The following is a 20,234-nucleotide window of genomic DNA, read 5'->3' as shown; positions in this document are numbered from 1 at the left end:
TGACCCAACCGAAGTCAATGGAGATTTTGCTGTTGACATCAGTAGGTCCAAGATTTCATCGAGGGAGTGGCCACAACTGAATCTGTAAGACTGCAATAACCCCTACCACTCCTCTGCAGTATGTGGAGCAATGGGTGGTGAATACAGCTACTGGCAGATCCACTGGATTTGATCCTGCTTCTCCTTTGACCCATTCCTGCCCTAACTCAAAATCCTGGTGTACAGTGATATGGGAAGAGTTGTCAAAGAACTGAGATCTATGACAGGCAAGTGTGCGGACCCTATGTACAGGCTTCAGATATTCTGTTCCCCCATCCGTCACAGCTGGGATTATGGCCCTGTAATGGGATTGGACTCACCACAGCGGCGCCTCCTGCTGGTTGGTTAGGGAATTAGCTCTTTCAGCGGCGCGCCTTCGCTAATGGTGTCTCGCCCTCCATTACTTTTTCAGTTTCGACCATCCTCACAGTCGGACCCATGTCACTCCCAGACTGCGGCGTCCACTTCTGGACACTGCCCTCTGTCTGTCCCTGCTCCCTGGCTCTCCCCTGCTTCCAGGGGACCAGCAGCTTCTGGTTCTATCACTCGCTTAAGTGGCTCACTGCAGTCCTCAGTCTAGCCCCTTCCTCCAAGGGCAAACTGCAGTCTAGCTTAGGCACTCTCATCACTGGCAAGTGGGGAGGAAAGGGGGGACCCAGGCCCGCCCACTACTCTGGGCCCCAACCCAGGGACCCTCTAGTGGCAGCCACTTATTGCCCTCCTCCAACTCTCCTCTACTGCCTACTTCTCTGCGCCACTTCCCTGTAGCCCCAGAACCTTTTCTGCCCCTTTGTGTTAGGGCCCCAGTCTGGCAATGGTCAGCCTAGAGCTCTCCCAGCCTCTGCTGACCCTGCCCAGCACTGCTCTGTCTTAGGTGGTTCTCTAAGAGCCAGTTCTTCTCCCTTTGCCCTCCAGGGAGAGACTCAGCTCCTCTCTGCCCTGCAGCCTTCTTATAGGGCCCAGCCTGGCCCTGATAGGCTGCTTTCAAGCCTTCCTCTGATTGGCTGGGTTCTGTGCAGCCGCTCCAAGGGTTGCTATTAACCCTTTGCCAGCCAGTGAGGGGCAGCTGCCCCATCACAGGCCCATAGTGTTTTGCTGTTTATAGGATTATAAAATGTATAACATAACCAAATTATACACAGGGCATCTGAAAAGCTAATGAAAGTGTTGCTCAAAACAGAAGGACTTTTGTCTCGATCACCTAGTGGAAAAAAATATCATAGTCTTGTCTCTTTCTGGTCCCCTTCAGTCTTTGTCCACTCCTCTGTACCAGTCTTTTCTTAATCCCTTTACACAATAGTCCTGATCCTTCTCCCACTGAGGAGGCAGCAAGTTTAAAACAAATACAAGAAAGTTCTTCTTCACGCAGCGCACAGTCAACTTGTGGAACTCCTTACCTGAGGAGGTTGTGAAGGCTAGGACTATAACAGCGTTTAAAAGAGAACTGGATAAATTCATGGTGGTTAAGTCCATTAATGGCTATTAGCCAGGATGGGTAAGGAATGATGGCTCTAGCCTCTGTTTGTCAGAGGATGGAGATGGATGGCAGGAGAGAGATCACTTGATCATTGCCTGTTAGGTCCACTCCCTCTGGGGCACCTGGCATTGGCCACTGTCGGTAGACAGGATACTGGGCTAGATGGACCTTTGGTCTGATCCGGTACAGCCATTCTTATGTTCTTATGTATGTTATGTTATGTTATGTTGATCAAAGAAGAATCATGCCCGAGATCACTACTGTAGGTTGTAAGAGCCTGTTCTTCTGCAGCTCCTGTCCTCTGCTTATATCTCACTGCTTTATCAACAGTCTGGGACAGATTGTGATCTCAGTTACATCAGTGTAACTCCAGAATAATTTAACTGAAGTCACTGGTGTTATTCAGGATTTAAGTAGATACAATTCAGACTAGAATCTGGCCCTCTCTCTCATCTTAAATCTCTGAAAACATAACCTGAGGAAAGCATGTCTTTGCTCAGGCTTCCAGTGAATATGATGTCTGGGGCACTTGGCCAATTCGGGCAGGGCTGTGTCTGTACTCGCTTTGAAGTTGAGTGATGAATCTGCTTTTTTTATGTGAGTACCTTTCCCAGACCTGAAGAAGAGCTCTGTTTAAGCTCAAAAGCATGTCTCTTTCACCAACAGAAGTTGGTCCAATAAAAGATACGACCTCACCCACCTGGTCTCTCTAATATCTTGGGCCCAACACACCTACAGCTACACTGCAAACACCTTTAATATGGAAAAGTTAAGTGATCCAGCTTTAAGTCATGCAAAGCGTGTCCAAATATCACCGTGTTGGGCACCCTGTAAAATAATGATGCAAAATCATTTGGACTGAAACTGGACTGTTTTTCTGCTCAAAAACCCGTCAGCTTGCCCTCTAATGTGAGGTCTCATTTTGCTTGGAAAAACTGATCTCTTTTGTGCATGTTTGCAAAAATAGGTCTATTTGCAAATTAATAATTAAGGCCATGATCCTGCGAAGACTTTACCACTTGCATACTTTACACATGTGAGTAACCTCCTTGAAGTCCATGGACTATTCAAATGTATAAAGCTACAGATACATGCTAAAATCTTTTCAGGATAGGGACCTACATTTTGAGGAGGGAGGAAGAGAAACAATTTTCAAGTAGTTTTTCATTCCCTTAAATTTTTTTCATATCTAAGTCAATTTCTCAGTTCAGGGCAACTGCACCTCTATTTCCCCTCAGTGCTTCAGCTCCCCAACTGTGGCCTCTCTTGAGTGGAGACATACCCTGGTCAGAAGGGAGATGGATGTATTTCCAGGCTGGACAGTTGCCTGCTTTCACTGTGTAATTCCCAGCACAGACAGTCTGCCCAACTGCTTACTTTCTCTTCGGAGATGGATAACAGTGTAATTGCTACACACATAAGTTATCACACAGGTCTTTCAAAGCAAGGCTACTTTATTTTTAAGGTAAAAAAAATTGCAGAGAAAACATAAAAAACAATAAAAGAACCTACACGCATGCTAATAAGCTTACTAGGCATCACCCTGTCCTAAGGGTTTCTTTGTGATCACACATTTGTCAGAGCTTCATCTCAGAATGAGCCCACAGTCTTATGAAGCTTCAGTAAGCCAAGTCCTTCCAATCCCCTCCTAAGGATTGGGCTCCTCCACGGACCAGGGGTCTTATCAATTTGTGGGATCAGGAAGAAGGTAAAAGCTTTTTATCCAGAAGTCTTTTCTTTGTCTGTTGACCTCTGGAGAATCCAGTTTGAACTAGTATATCTCTCTAGAGGGACTGGAAAGGCTGATCACTAAGGAAGTTCATCCCACCTTGCTATTCCAGAGTAGCACATACACAATTTCATTTTGAATACAATGTACCGCAAAGGTGTTAACTCTAATTCAGTGAGGTTTAACTTAACCAGTAAAGCTTATCTTAATTCCATAAGGTTTTTCAGTATATTATGGGATGTTTTCACTCTGTCGCAGTCAGGTGTTTTATTTACAATCCTTTTGTCCACAAATTGAAAGGTGAGATGATGATAACAGTTATAAAAGAAGATGAATGATGGGTATGTCAAATCTGATACTCCATTCTCTTTTTAGAATTCGTAAATTGCCTAAGGCTCTGAAGGAATGGCAAGCTTTTCACGACCTAAAAAAGAAGATTGATGATTTTGCTGAGAGTTGTCCTTTGCTTGAAATGATGGCAAACAAAGTTAGTTCAATATGGTACTTTAAAGATAAGATTAACTTGATGATCAAAATAATGTTATGTGTATAAGATGCTTTCAACCTTTCATTTTTAAAAGATCAAAGCAACTGTATGCATGGTAACATCTGATTAGGATTAGTTACAGGCAACTGAAAACAAAATACTTCACAGCTTGATTAGATGAATGGTAATTCTTTTAATGGAATGAAGATTGAGACATTTCCCAGTATTGAACTGTTTTAGTGGAAAATTGCATAATAATTTCCCCTCTAAAAATAATACTGCTTTTTAAATGTTGTTGTACTCTAATGCCTGTGAACTTTTCTAGGCAATGATGCCAAGACACTGGGAAAGAATTGCACAAGTAACTGGCCATAAGTTTGATGTTGTCTCTGAAAGTTTCTCTCTGAAGAACATAATGGATGCCTCATTGTTAAAATACAAGGAAGATATTGAGGTACACACACTTCTGTTGGCATTTAAAGGCTAGCTTTCTGATCTGGGATTCTGCACTTTCAGAGTCCTCCATTTGTATATAGCTTAATAGTGCAAACAAATTTGACTTTGCTTGTCTGGTTCCTTTGGAGAATGGAATTTGGCAGCTGGTTGTAGCTGAAATGGTTAGCTCACTGCCTTTGATCTTGGAGCAGTATAAAAGTGATTGGATGGTATAAAGCTAACACTTCTAAAGAATTCTTTCTTATTGTTTGTAAGGCTAATTTGCACTCTGGTTTTAAATGCTACTTACTGTAATTTTGTTTGCCTCTAGCGTCATACAGGAGTAAAAGAAATCGGTCATTATAGGCCTGATCCTAGACTCATAGACTCATAGATTTAAGGTCAGAAGGGACCATTGTGGTCATCTAGTCTGACCTCCCGCATGATGCAGGCCACAAAAGCTGACCCACCCACTTTCCCTTAACTCAGCTGTTGAAGTCTCCAGATCGTGATTTAAAGACTTCAAGTCGCAGAGAATCCTCCAGCTTGCGACCCCTGCCCTATGCTGCGGAGGAAGGCGAAAAACCTCCAGGGCCTCTGCCAATCTACCCTGGAGGAAAATTCCTTCCCGACCCCAAATATGGCGATCAGTAGAACCCCGAGCATACAGGCAAGAATCTCCAGCCGGACCCTCATTTTACCAGCGATGGCACGTTATTGCCTAATTGACTAAAATCACGTTATCCCATCAAACCATTCCCTCCATGAACTTATCTAGCCTAATCTTGAAGCCAGGGAGGTCTTTCGCCCCCACCGTTTCCCTCGGAAGGCTGTTCCAAAATTTCACCCCTCTGACGGTTAGAAACCTTCGTCTAATTTCAAGCCTAAACTTCCCCACGGCCAGTTTATATCCATTCGTTCTCATGTCCACATTAGTACTGAGCTGAAATAATTCCTCTCCCTCCTTGGTATTTATCCCTTTGATATATTTAAAGAGAGCAATCATATCCCCCCTCAGCCTTCTTTTGGTTAGGCTAAACAAACCGAGCTCCTCGAGTCTCCTTTTATAGGAAAGGTTTTCCATTCCTCGGATCATCCTAGTGGCCCTTCTCTGTACCCGTTCCAGTTTGAGTTCGTCCTTTTTAAACATAGGAGACCAGAACTGCACACAGTACTCCAAATGAGGTCTCACCAGCGCCTTGTATAACGGAAGCAGCACCTCCTTGTCCCTACTAGAAATACCTCGCCTAACGCATCCCAAGATCGCATTAGCTTTTTTCACAGCCACGTCACATTGCCGACTCATAGTCATCCTGCGATCAACCAGGACTCCGAGGTCCTTCTCCTCCTCCGTCACTTCCAACCTATGCGTCCCCAGCTTATAACTAAAATTCTTGTTAGTCATCCCTAAATGCATCACCTTACACTTCTCACTATTAAATTTCATCTATTATTATTACTCCAATTTACAAGGTCATCCAAGTCTCCTTGCAGAATATCCCGATCCTTCTCCAAATTGGCAATACCTCCCAACTTTGTGTCATCCGCAAACTTTATCAGCCCACTCCTACATTCGGTTCCGAGGTCAGTAATGAATAGATTAAATAAAATCGGACCCAAAACCGAACCTTGAGGAACCCCACTGGTGACTTCCCTCCAACCTGACAGTTCACCTTTCAGTACTACCCGCTGCAGTCTACCCTTTAACCAGTTCTTTATCCACCTCTGGATTTTCATATCGATCCCCATTTTTTCCAATTTAACCAATAATTCCTCATGCGGCACAGTATCAAACGCTTTACTAAAATCGAGGTATATTAGATCCACCGCATTTCCTTTATCTAGAAGGTCTGTTACTTTCTCAAAGAAGGAGATCAGGTTGGTTTGGCACGATCTGCCTTTCGTAAACCCATGTTGTAATTTGTCCCAATTGCCATTCGCCTCAAGGTCCTTAACTACTTTCTCCTTCAAATTTTTTCCCAAGACCTTGCATACTACAGATGTTAAACTAACAGGCCTGTAGTTACCCGGGTCACTTTTTTCCCCCTTCTTGAAAATAGGAACCACATTAGCTATTTTCCAGTCCAACGGTACCACCCCCGAGTTTACAGATTCATTAAAAATTATCGTTAAGGGGCTTGCAATTTCTCGTGCCAGTTCCTTCAATATTCTAGGATGAAGATCATCCGGTCCGCCTGATTTAGTCCCGTTTAGCTGGTCAAGTTTGGCTTCCACCTCTGATGCTGTAATGTCAATCCCCCCTCCTTTATTCCCCTCTGTCCTGCTCACTCTATTTCTAAGCCCTTCATTAGCCTTATTAAAGACCGACGCAAAATATTCATTTAGATATTGTGCCATGCCTAGATTATCCTTAATCTCCACTCCATCTACATTCTTCAGCGGTCCCACTTCCTCTTTCTTTGTTTTCTTCCTATTTATATGGCTATAAAATCTCTTACTATTGGATTTAATTCCCCTCGCAAGGTCCAACTCTACACGGCTTTTGGCCTTTCTCACTGCATCCCTACATGCTCTGACCTCAATAAGGTAGGTTTCCTTGCTGATCCCTCCCCTCTTCCATTCTTTGTACGCTTTCTGTTTTTTCTTAATCGCCCCTTTGAGACGCCCGCTCATCCAGCTAGGTCTAAATCTCCTGCCCACTAACCGTTTTCCCTTTCTCGGGATACAGGCCTCGGACAGCTCGTGCAACTTCAACTTGAAATAATCCCAGGCGTCATCTGCCTTTAGATCCCTAAGTATGTTAGCCCAATGCACTTCCCTAAGTAGTCGCCTTAATTTATTAAAGTTGGCCTTTTTGAAATCGTAAACCTTAGTCACAGTTTTATTTCTGTTAATCCTTCCATTTAGTTTAAACCGAATTAGCTCATGGTCACTCGAGCCAAGGTTGTCCCCTACAACCATTTCCTCAACGAGGTCCTCACTACTCACCAGCACCAAATCTAAAATCCTGTGAGGTGCTGAGCACCCACTGAACTCTGTGAGAGTGGAGGGTGCTTGGCACTTTGCAGGATCGGGTCTTAGATTAATATATTGAGTGTGGTTTGGAAGAATATTAAAGAAGAGCAAGAAATCCACTATTTCACAGGACCAGAAGAGGCTGGCAAACAAGTAGTCTTTTGTGATGTGCACCCAGTACAGATCTATTGCCTCTGTGTTTATTGGGCCCGGTCACCCAGCAAATATGTTAGATTTACAAGGCCTGATAACTTTTGCAAGAGCAGAAGGATGGCAAAAAGGAGAAAAAAAACATTTTAACTTAAATTATATTGTGAGCTTGTCAGCCAAAAGATTAGCCCTTTAAACACTATGGACTAAATTGTCTTATTCTACATGGAAGGTGAAAAACTAAGTCAAACACTCTGTACGGATGCTTTCTACAGGAGGCAGCATTATTTAGCCTTGTGGAAGGAACAGGGACATCACCCTGCAGTCATGGGGCTTCCTGGAATCTGTGATGATTGGTAGCCCAATTTGGTGGATCTTGGGTGATCCACACAGAGTGTCTGTCCCACTCCCCTCTGACACCCTGGGCATTTTAGTGACTGTGCTGCTACTGGTGCCTGCAAGGGGCAACAGAAGCTGCAGATATGAAGGTAATGTTGCTGTAAGCTGTCACAAGGTTTTCTTCTAGAAGATCTAGCAGAACAGCTCTACCCTCCTTCAGGGAGCCATGTCCTCGAGCTTTTGCCAAGCCCAAGATACACAGTTTTCACACGGAGGGGCTCATGAGGAGACAGACTCTCCCCTCTTTCTAAGATTTACTGGTTAATTTCCCATCAGTAATGCACATTCCCCCCCATCCCCAGCACAGAATGGAGAGGTAGTTCATGTACAGATACAAATTCTGCCTTCAGTTGCACTTCTAAAAGTCCAATGACGTCACTGAAATGTGACTAGCTAAGTGTAACTGACAACAAAATTTGGCCCATAGAACAGATGAAGCATATTCCAGTCTTGCAATATAGTCATTTTGATCTATTTTAATTTATTATTCTGAGCATGTTCAATTCCCTTTGAACTCTGAATTTGGCCCATGAGTTTTAATTGTTTTGATAAGTAGATATTACATTACCCTCAGTGTAATAAAACACAGTAACTTGATATTACTTAGGATATCTGCATCAGTGCTGTTAAAGAAAAGGATATTGAAGCAAAATTGAAACATGTCATCAATGAGTGGAGTACTCATGTCTTTACATTTGGCCAGTTCAAAACCAGAGGAGAATTGCTTCTGAAAGGCTCAGATACTTCCGAGAAGATAGCTCTGATGGAGGATAGTCTCATGATTTTGGGATCCCTCATGAGCAACAGGTACAAAAATTAACAAAAGAATATATTGTATAAATATAATAAGTACCAATAAAATACCATAATCTTTTTTTTTTTTACTCATGTTCATATAACAGGTACAATGCACCATTCAAGCCCACGATCCAACAGTGGGTCCAGAAATTGGCCAATACCACAGAAATAATTGAAAATTGGATTACTGTACAAAACCTCTGGATTTATCTTGAAGCTGTTTTTGTTGGTGGAGACATTGCAAAACAGCTGCCTCAGGTCTGTTGATTTACAATAGCAATATATGAAGGCACACCATAGAGGTTAGCCAAACCACAGTACCTTTTAAAAAAAAGAAGTTAGTCTATACTGAGGAAGTCTAATTATACCATACTTTACTCAGGAAAAATTACCCACAGATAACTTCAGAGGGAGCTTTTCCAGAGCGAGGTCTGCAGGGTTGGACTCTTAGGGCCTGAATCAAACCTACAAGAGCAAGACACTTTAAAGTTAAGGCTGAAATGCTTACCTCAATTCACTTTGTATTATTCAGATATTATAGCACATATTGGTGGAGAGAGAAATTCTGGCTAATGCTGTGATAATGCAATCCCTTATTCTGCCTGACACTAGCCCTTATACACCTCATGTATGCATTCTATACTGTTAAGAGTTGGAATAACTTTTGCAGGGGGCTGTGCATAGGGACATTGCTAGGCCTGGGCAGCCACGTATATGTATATACATATGTGGATCTTGCTCACTTTTCACCAGGCCGTACCCTGTTATGCCTTTCTGTGATGTCAGTTGTCGAGAACCTAAGGACTGATCTCTCTCTCTGATTTTCTGGGTGAGGCAGAATCAGAGTAATAGACTTCCGTTGCATGCTCCTGCTGCTGCTGGCAGGTTTACATGTGTGTCAGCCAGTCAGAATTTGGCACGTGGTATGTAGGATCACCTGCTGCTTAAAGATGTCAGAAATATGTAATTTAATAAAAACAAAAATATTCTACACTATATTGCATTTATTTCAGGCCAAGGACATTATAATTAAATATCTACAGTTTCCATTTTCCATAACCCAGAACATTTTGTTCTGTGATTAGCTAAAGCCTTCTTAGTTGTTAATTAAGATTATAATAAATTGCCTCTTAGGTCCTACAGTATATTGATAGGATAACTTTCATAATGGAGGTAATAAGCGGTTTTTGCAGATGACTAAACACCACAGCAATGCTTATGAATTTGATAATTGCAGAAGCCACTTATTGTAAGTATACTGCAGGAATGTTGTTCCCATTGTGCAATAAGAATAATAATTAAAAAAAAAAACCACAATAAAGCTCAGAAAAATAGTTCTTTTCTTTCCTTTTGAGGATTTGAAAATTCAGCTTCATTCACTTACAACACGTTGTGGATGGGCCATGGAATTGTAGGACTGGAAGGGCCCTCGAGAGGTCATCTAGTCCCATTCCCTGCACTCATGGCAGGACTAAGAATTGTCCAGATCATCCCTTGAATCTTACTCAAATAATTGTTTAACATTGGAACAGAAAGTGAATAATTGTTTTCAGGAGTGGCCTGTGTGGAAAAGCAATGATGTAAATGGAAACAGAGTCGTAGTGTCAGTAATGTTTTGTCATTTTTAGAGGAGGGTGCTATTTGACTTTTCTGCTGAGAGATTGACTGAAGTCCTATTGTATAGCCACTTTAGCGCTGCCTAATACCAGGCGACATAAGACAAAAGGCATTGCTTCCCCATCAACCTGATGCATTTCTGTGGATCTACCAGTGTTACAAAGGCACTCTAAAAACATTCACACACTATACTCTTCAACAGACACGAGCCACAAAGTGAATATTAAACTATTACCTTGTCTGATTATTATTATTTATTTATTATATTTATTATTGTAGAACCTAGAAGTCACAGACAAAGACCCCGTTATGCTAGGCACTGTACAAACACAGACCAAAAAAGTTGGTTCCTGCCCCACAAAGCTTACAATCCTAGAATAAGACAAGAGCCAACAAATGGATACCAATGAGGAGTCCAGGGAAACAATGAGACAGTGCGGGTCAGCTTGACAGGCTGTGGTCTCAGCACCAGCAGCCTAACTGTAGAGTTTTTTCTGGGCATCACAACAAAGGAAAGTTTCAAGGGGGAATTTGAAGGAAGATAATGAGGTAGCTTGACAGATATTTACGAGGAGTGCTCCCAAGTGTGAGGGACAGCATGGGAGAAAGCACAATGGTACTTGTTTGAAAATATAATAAGTGGACAATGGAGGCAGGCAGCATGGGCCAATTGTTCTTGATATCCCCCAATAGAATATGCATAATGTTGACCATCCAGAGGACATACTGATTAATAGAATCAGACTCGCTTACAGGATATTTTTATTTTTCAGCATTTTGGGAAGCAGCAGGAATAGCTAATGCATTTGTAATGTGTTTCAGGAAGCCAAAAGGTTTCAGAACATTGATAAATCTTGGCAGAAGATTATGCAGAGAGCTCATGAGACATCAAACATAGTACAGTGCTGTGTTGGAGATGAGACGTTGGCACAGCTACTACCACATTTGCTGGAACAACTGGAAATATGTCAGAAATCATTAACTGGGTATTTGGAAAAGAAACGATTAGTATTTCCCAGATTTTTCTTTGTATCTGATCCTGCACTTCTGGAAATCCTTGGCCAGGCATCAGATTCACACACTATTCAGGTATAAATTATGTAGCAATAACCTCCTTCATAGTCAGTATTAATAACTGAGTGGAATGGGTGATAAATGATTTTCTTTTGTTACTGAGTTGATCTAAGTTTATTTATTTGTGGAAAGATCCATTTAGCCTTCTAAACTTGCAGGTTTTGATGCAGTTTAAAAATAACATTGTAGATCATTTTATGGGTCTTATTTGGCTGATCAGGTGTTTGTTTGTTCTAGGCACATTTACTGAGTCTGTTTGACAATGTTAACCGAGTGGGATTTCACGAAAAGAACTATGACCAGATTTTATTATTTGAATCTCAAGAAGGAGAACAAGTCAATATTATTGAGCCTGTTGTAGCTCAGGTAATAGAAGAATATATTATGCTTTTTTCATTCAATACTTTAAAGCAAATCTGTGTTATAAAGGGCTGGCCCACTTCCGTGCAGTAGTACCACAGCATGCTTCCATTTGAGAATCTGAAGTAGAGACCCTTCTGCTGCCCATTACAGGGGCAAAGTGCTTTTGCTCCAGAGGGAGGATGGAAGGGCTTTGTATTATTCTGTAGCAACCCTTCTAGTTGTCTCCCCCGTACCACTGAAGTTGCTAAATCCATCACTCTGCATCTGGAAGAACAGGTCAGGCACAACTGTGAGGATGAGAGAATAGAAAAGTGGGAAATGGGAACATCAGCCCTGGGGAGGAAATGTCTTCTGTGGAGTTTTTGCAGGGTTGGAGCAGTTTACTTTAAAAGTGCTTTTTTTTGTCTTCCAGGGTAATGTGGAATTCTGGCTAGGACAGCTGCTGAATGAGATTAAGAAAACAATCCACTCCATCATTAGACAGGCATCTATAGCCATTAGTGATTCAGGATTTAAGCTGTATGACTTTCAGACAATGTTTCCTGCACAAATAGGTCTTCTGGGAATTCAAATGATTTGGACCAGAGATGCAGAGGATGCGCTAAACAATGCCAAAACAGACAAAAAGGTTGTACTTAGCAAATCCTCGGGGGTTAATTAAAAGCATTGTTTAGATCAGTGCACACTGGGCAAGTTTAAAAAAAAAGAAGGTAGAAATGACTAAATAAAAAGGAAGCAACTGGAATGACCCGTAAATTCCTCCATATCAATATGTAGGGTGGTGATAATAGCCCACAGTGTTAGCATCCTTTGTGTGAGCTCTTTGCACTACTGCGCTATCTGCCCTGACAACTGGTAACATGAGACCAATCCCCAGCTGGGGTAAATCAGCGTATCTTAATGGCAAGACACTGATTTACATAAGCTGAGGGTCTAGCTCAGTGGTTCTCAAACTTTTGTACTGGTGACACAGCAAGCCTCTGAGTGCGACTCCCCCTTATCAATTAAAAACACTTTTAAATATATTTAACACCATTATAAATGCGGGAGGCAAAGCGTGGTTTGGGGTGGTGGCTGACAGCTCGCAACCCCCCATGTAATAACCTCGCGACCCCCTGAGGGGTCCCGACCCCCAGTTTGAGAACCCCTGGTCTAGCTTATGGGGTTTGTGCACCACCTGCTTCCATCCGCTGTCCATATTAGCGCTGATGGAGAGGCACTGCTCAGAACCTCTGATGCTGTGAACTAGTGAGGAAAGGAGTATAGAAGGTCAATCCTCACTTGCTTTAAAACTAACTTTAAAACAGTTTCTAATGTTGTGTCCCCCCCCCCCCCCCCATTCTTGTCAGTGGCTACGAGCTTTGGGAGGGAACAATGGGCAGTTTAGGGTCAAGGGAGTGTCATCATCTACTATAATCCCCAAACTGGTCTGGGGGATGTGAGAGCCACCAGTATGGGGGAATAGCAGTGTCTCTCCTGTGCATGTAGCTGCTTTAGGGGACGGTGCCAGCGTCCTCCCCCTCTTTTGGGGGAAGGGGGAGCATGGGAGTTAGTTTGGTGGGGGATTGGTTCCATGTTATGCCCAGGAAAGATGCTTCCAGCACCGTAGATGTTTTTGATAAGTGCCTCTCCTCTGGAACTTAGATAGAGGCATGTGAGAAGGCAACTCAGAGGAGTGCTCAAGGCTTTGTCTACACTACACAGCTTTTAGTGACATGGCTGTGTCACCACAGCCATGCCATTAAAAGTCGTGCAGTGTAGCTGCTGTTTGTTGGTTCTCCTGCCGACAAAAAACTTCCACCCCCAATGAGTGGGGTTAGCTGGCATTTGTTGTGGCAAAACTTTTGTCTTTCGGGGGAGCGGTGTTTAACACCTCTGAAAGGCAAAAGTTTTGTCGTTCAATTGCCAGTGTAGACATAGCCCAAGATTGCTAATACAGCAGTTTAAGGAACATGTGCAGTAGGACCAAGCTAAGAACTAGTAACACTGTCCTACCATGAAAATAAACACAGGCAAATGCTAAAGAAAACAGCATACCACACTGTGATGTTACTGACTAAAATTAAACTAGACAAGACTCCAGACTAGGGGGAAAATACTTTAAACCCCCATTTTTCTACATCATACAAAGCCAAAAAGGGCATGGACCCAGTTTTTGTTCCATTGGAGCTCATTTAACTAGAATCAAACTTCATTGGCAAACAAAATTTCTTGTTGGTTTTGTTTGTTTGTTTCCTCCTTTAAAAAAACATTTATTTGTAGTTTTCCTCCGCATATGGAATAGGTCTGGGTTTGCAAATATCCTCACAAAACCCAATCTGATCATCCCTTCATGTGTTCAAAGCACTCGCTGTGGCCTAAGTGCTGCAAACTACTCCATCACCCCTGGGCCTGCACAGAATCCCATTTGGAGTTATTGATAGGGGTCCAGCTTATCACCGCAACTGCAGGATCGGAGCCCCTGTTATAGATGTAAGAAGTCAGGATTTTATTCCACAGTCTCTTGTAGCAGAAATAAAGTGTTACTTCAGGCACATTTAAACTGTCCCTTACACCAGTTTTCTCCTCTGAAAGTTACCGTGGTTCTAGGGACAGAGTCAGAATCCCAGCTTCACGTTTCCCAAAAGTGAACATATTGGTTGGCTGATGTGTATAGTTTAGTACCCAAAGGCTGAAGTCTGATGGCTTCATTGCTTTTGAAGAGGACACAATACAAGCACCCTACTAGGTAAAGGTGAGGTCGGTGTACTATATTAGGCCACTGTCCTTCAATGGAATCTGCCCCCTCAGCCCATGTATCATCCCACTAAAGTCACTGGAAGTCCACAGGGGCTCAGGGAGTATGCTCTAGTAGATCTTGATTCAGGATTGCAGCCCTAGTTAATACAAAGTGAGGCTGGAGCAAAATGTAACTAAAACAGGAGATATATATTTGTAAATGTCTGCAACTGTTCATCCTCTAGAGATTGAAAGAGCAAAGGGTGTTTGTATTAATATAACTCTGTTCTCTTGCTGTGTGGGAAAGGTCATGCACACAACAAATCAGAAGTTTCTGGACCTTTTAAATGATTTGATTGACATGACAACACGTAATCTGACAAGGATGGAGCGCACAAAATATGAGACTTTAATCACTATTCATGTACATCAGAAGGATATCTTTGATGATTTGGTGAGGTTTTTTTTTAAGAGCTCTCTAATTGAAAAACATTTTTTACATATATGAAATCTAAAAGCAAATCTCACATTTCTTCACTTTGTTTAACTCTGCTGCTAGTACTGTCATGCAGTTGCATGCTATCTGGGCTTGTCTTTTCTAACTGCATCTTAAAAGATTTACATTACAAGTATCTTATTTGTTTGCAGCGTTGAATTATTTGTGGGTGAGAACATTAACATATTCACTAAGAAAAATGTAGGTTCCGATCCTGCAAGTAGTTGCATATGGGCAGACTGCAACATCCTGATGGCTCCCTATTGATCTCCCTTGTGGCTTCCTCCAGGGGCAGCAATCCAACCACCTGAAACAAATTGCAGGACTGGGGCCTTAAAAACATAGCGTGAATTTTTGGACCCACTGCAGTGATAGTTTTGCCATTGACTTCAGTGGGGTCACAGCTTCACAACATACAACTTTAGAGTCCAATCTTGCAAATAGAGCCACACACACAGATCTTTACTCCCTTGTGGAATTCCATTGAAGTCAACAGGACTCCACACAGGTGGAAGGGTGCATGCATGTGGATCAGTTTGCAGGGTCAGACTCATAGACTGTGGTTTTTCCTTTTTAAAATTATTACTGATTTTCAGCATACAAGAACTGTCTTTGCTAAGGGGAAAGCACTGTTGACCTTAACCTGTGATTCAAAATTTAAGACTTTTCATCATTGGAGTTTTTAAAAAATATGTTCCCTTTTAGCTTTAGATTGAGCTTTGTGATTTCCAGCCCCTGCCTCCACTTCCTGATTTGAGGCAAGGGTTTCTGCAAGATTAAAGAAGCTGGGTTTCATGTATTTTGAGAAGGGGAGTAAACAATAATTTAAATTGATTTACTTAAATTGAAACAGACTTCAAAGAGAAACAGCAGAACTAAAATTCATTTGCAAATTCAACACCATTAATCTGGGCTTGAATAGGGACTGGGAGTGGCTGGCTCATTACAGAAGCAGCTTTTCCTCTCCTGGAATTGACACCTCCTCATCTATTATTGGGAGTGGACTACATCCACCCTGATTGAGTTGGCCCTGTCAACACTGGTTCTCCACTTGCGAAGTAACTCCCTGCTCTCCATGTGTCAGTATATAATGCCTGCATCTGTAACTTTCACTCTATGCATCCGAAGAAGTGAGGTTTTTACTCACGAAAGCTTATGCCCAAATAAATCTTAGTCTTTAAGGTGCCACCAGACTCCTTGTTGTTTTTGGTTTATTTTTAAAATTTTAAATGCATCAAACTCTTCCCTATGGTAGATAATATGAAAGCATGAGACAATGATTAAGAAACTGGAAGCACAAAAAAAAAAAGGTTGAAGGAAACGTCCTGCATATTGAGAGCAGTAATTCAGGGGGATGTGTATTGTTTAAATGATTTATATAGTGTGCAGAGAGAAATACTAAATGAGTTTCTAAATAAGGATAGAAAAGTATAAAGAACTAATACTGATAGCTAGAAGTCAAACTGCCAAGTTCTGTATGATGCCTGGGGCTTTTTCCTGTCCCCATCATTTTTCATTAATTTTTATGAGTATTTTTGAATGTGTATTTCATATTGGTTAATTTAATGTCAAGTATTACTGAAGTCTGCTGTATATTAACCCTTTGGAAATTGGGTAATCCTATTGTGTTTTTTCTGACCTGTTGATGGAAATGGAAAGCGGGCACTTCAAGATATTTCACTTCCTCCTCTCATATTTTTATTACAGTATATCACGTCTACACTAATGGTTTTGTGCTTTTGTTACAGGTTCGTATGAATATTAAATCTCCCTCTGACTTTGAATGGCAAAAACAATCCAGATTTTACTTTATTGAAGATGTGGACAAATGCATCATCCAAATCACTGATGTGGAGTTCAGCTACTGCAATGAATACTTAGGCTGTACAGACAGACTCGTTATAACTCCTTTAACTGACAGGTAATCACACTAGGAATATAGTATCCACTTTGGGGGCAAAATCCTACTCTCATCCACATAAAGGAACAGCAGGATTTGTCCCCTGATAGGCACCAATTACTATTAACACCAACGGGAGTTACCAAAGGAAGAACATCCCTTTCCTTTCCCACCCGCAGATTTCTATAACAGTTACTACACTTAGTTATTATACATCGGGCGGATAACAGTGAAGAAAAATTAATGCTGTTTTTCAATCTCTCTCCAGATGTTACATCACATTGGCTCAGGCTTTGGGAATGAGTATGGGTGGTGCTCCAGCAGGACCCGCAGGTACTGGGAAAACAGAGACAACTAAAGACATGGGCAAATGTCTGGGAAAATACGTCGTTGTCTTTAATTGTTCAGACCAAATGGACTACAGAGGCCTTGGTCGTATTTATAAAGGTAAGACACTGTTCTGTTTATTCATTTTAGCCATTAAAAGAAAAATGCGTTTCTGTGTGGAATGCTTTTGTGACTGAGACTGAAACAATAGAATGACCTATGGCTAGTGAGCTTTGTTTACAGCCAGCAGAAGAATGAAGAAGCGCAGACGCAGCCTGCTTAAAATTAGCTTGATGAAAAAATAAATAATTGGGGATACAAGTAAGAGAGCCGTACTACTCTCCTCATTGCCCTTCTTTTATTACTGCTTGGAGAGCTCTATGCTTTAAACAGTTCCATCCACAGACTTTGAATTGGGTCTCAGTGGCAACTGGTGGATGCACTGAAAGTCACCTACTTTGCAATCTGGTCTATGAGCCTGATTCTCATTGCAGTCACACTGGTGTAAATCAGGGTAATTCCACTCCAGTCAATGTAGTGACATTGCCATAATAAGTAAGAGTAGAATCAGGCCATGCGCCTCCACAATTAGCATTGTTTCAGTGCCTGTTGAGCCATAGAAATTTATTATGCACTCAGGTGGTGTTCTCCAGGAACCCTAACCTTCCCCATCCCACTCCCCTACACTGCACACCCCAATGCTGATAGACTGGCACGAACAATCTCATTTGGATCTCTTGCAAGGCAGTACAAAACAGTAATGCTAGACTGCCCTGTCAAAGAGACTCCTATAAATTAGAACAGTTCATGAGTGAGTTTTCCCACATCTGCTATGATGTATTTGTTTCTCCATTTTCTATTTGATGACAGCTGGTGCCAGAAATAATTCATTTCTGAAGGGACTGTGTTCTGTTTTATCTTCCATCCCCTTCCATCCTTTCCTGTTTCATAGATTCATAGATTCTAGGACTGGAAGGGCCCTCGAGAGGTCATCGAGTCCAGTCCCCTGCCCTCATGGCAGGACCAAATACTGTCTAGACCATCCCGGATAGACATTTATCTAACCTACTCTTAAATATCTCCAGAGATGGAGATTCCACAACCAGGGCTGGCTCTAACATTTTTGCCGCCCCAAGCAAAAAAAAAAAGAGCGCCACCCCACCGTAACAACCGCCCCCGAGCGCCGCCCCGCCGTAACAACCGCCCCCGAGCGCCGCGCTGCCGAAACACCCCCCTCGAGCACCGCGCCGCCCTGCCGAAACACACACCCCAGTGCCGCGCCGCCCTGCTGAAACACCCCCTCGAGCACCGCACCGCGCTGCCCTGCCGAAACACGCCCCCTAGAGCCGCGCCGCCCTGCTGAAACACCCCCCCGAGTGCCGCGCCGCCGAAACAGTCCCCGAGTGCTGCGCCGCCCTGCCGAAACACCCCCCCCGAGCGCCACGCTGCCCCGGCCCGCCGAAACACCGCCCCCAAGCACCGTGCCGCCCCGCTGAAACAGCCCCCCACGAGCACCGTGCCGCCGAAACAAAAACAATGCCCCCCCCGAACGCCGCCCGGCCGAAACAAAAACAACAACAACAAAAACTTGGAGCGCCACCCGGCCGAACCCAAAAGGAAAAAAAAAATACCTCCAAGCACCACCCCGCTGAAACAAAACAAACAAAAAACCAAAAAACCCCGAGCGCCCCCCGCCACCCCAAGATTGGCCGCCCCTTACAAGGTGCCACCCCAAGCACATGCTTGGTCGGCTGGTGCCTGGAGCCGGCCCTGTCCACAACCTCCCTAGGCAGTTTATTCCAGATGGGAACACGGGGGCAAACATAGCAGGGATGGGAGCACCCGGGGGAAGGGATGGGGGATATGGGGGTGCGCACAGCAGGAACGGGAGCACAAGGGGGAAGGGATGGGGGACACAGGAGCTCACACAGTAGCAATGGGGCGGTATGTGGGAGGTGCACACAGCAGGGATAGGAGCACGGGGGGAAGGGATGGGCGGACATAGGTGGTGCACACAGCAGGGATGGGGACAAATGTAGCAGGGATGGGGGACATGGGGGTGCACACACTGCAGTGATGGGAGCACTGGGCAAGGCTTAGGGGGATGTGGAGGGCACATACAGCAGGGATGGGAGCATGGGGGGAGGGATAGCTCAGTGGTTTGAGCATTGGCCTGCTATACCCAGGGTTGTGAGTTCAATCCTTGAGGGGGCCACTTAGGGATCGGGGGCAAAATCAGTACTTGGTCCTGCTAGTGAAGGCAGGGGGCTGGACTTGATGACCTTTCAAGGTCCCTTCCAGTTCTAGGAGATGGGATATCTCCATTAATTAATTTATTTATTTAACCACCCTGACAGTTAGGAACTTTTTCCTAATGTCCAACCTAAACCTCCCTTGCTGCAGTTTAAGCCCATTGCTTCTTGTTCTATCCTTAGAGGCTAAGGTGAACAAGTTTTCTCCCTCCTCTTTATGACACCCTTTTAGATACCTGAAAACTGCTATCATGTCCCCTCTCAGTCTTCTCTTTTCCAAACTAAACAAACCCAATTCTTTCAGCCTTCCTTCATAGGTCATGTTTTCAAGACCTTTAATCATTCTTGTTGCTCTTCTCTGGACCCTCTCCAATTTCTCCACATCTTTCTTGAAATGCGGTGCCCAGAACTGGACACAATACTCCAGTTGAGGCCTAACCAGCGCAGAGTAGAGCGGAAGAATGACTTCTCGTGTCTTGCTCACAACACACCTGTTAATGCATCCCAGAATCATGTTTGCTTTTTTTGCAACAGCATCACACTGTTGACTCATATTTAGCTTGTGGTCCACTATAACCCCTAGATCCCTTTCTGCCTTACTCCTTCCTGGACAGTCTCTTCCAATTCTGTATGTGTGAAACTGATTGTTCCTTCCTAAGTGGAGCACTTTGCATTTGTCTTTGTTAAACTTCATCCTGTTTACCTCAGACCATTTCTCCAATTTGTCCAGATCATTCTGAATTATGACCCTATCCTCCAAAGCAGTTGCAATCCCTCCCAGTTTGGTATCATCTGCAAACTTAATAAGCGTACTTTCTATGCCAATATCTAAGTCGTTGATGATGTTACCTTCCTTTTCTGTAGTCTCCATTTCCCTTTTCAGCACCAGTTGTGCCTTGTCCTCTCTCCCTCTTGTTCTTTTATATTTCCTTCCTCACTATTCCCATTTTCTCTATTTTCCTTAACCAGTCCTCTCTGCCTGCCATTCTCTCTGCTG

General features: G+C 43.2%; 1 protein-coding gene across 1 annotated transcript in view; it reads left to right on the top strand.

The window, feature by feature from the left end:
• Nucleotides 1-20,234, top strand: part of LOC135873590 (dynein axonemal heavy chain 5-like) — a 283,929-nt gene that overhangs the window by 90,135 nt on the left and 173,560 nt on the right. Inside the window, exons 32-41 of the mRNA XM_065398212.1 lie at nt 3,621-3,732; nt 4,058-4,186; nt 8,300-8,499; nt 8,595-8,748; nt 10,930-11,196; nt 11,419-11,547; nt 11,957-12,172; nt 14,570-14,716; nt 16,507-16,679; nt 16,927-17,105. Coding sequence (XP_065254284.1) covers nt 3,621-3,732; nt 4,058-4,186; nt 8,300-8,499; nt 8,595-8,748; nt 10,930-11,196; nt 11,419-11,547; nt 11,957-12,172; nt 14,570-14,716; nt 16,507-16,679; nt 16,927-17,105 — 1,706 coding nt within the window. The remainder of the gene's footprint in view (nt 1-3,620; nt 3,733-4,057; nt 4,187-8,299; nt 8,500-8,594; nt 8,749-10,929; nt 11,197-11,418; nt 11,548-11,956; nt 12,173-14,569; nt 14,717-16,506; nt 16,680-16,926; nt 17,106-20,234) is intronic.

This window comes from Emys orbicularis, chromosome 2 (genome assembly GCF_028017835.1).
Source record: "Emys orbicularis isolate rEmyOrb1 chromosome 2, rEmyOrb1.hap1, whole genome shotgun sequence".
NCBI classification, from domain to species: domain Eukaryota; kingdom Metazoa; phylum Chordata; order Testudines; family Emydidae; genus Emys; species Emys orbicularis.
This window is presented reverse-complemented; position numbering and strand designations above follow the sequence as displayed.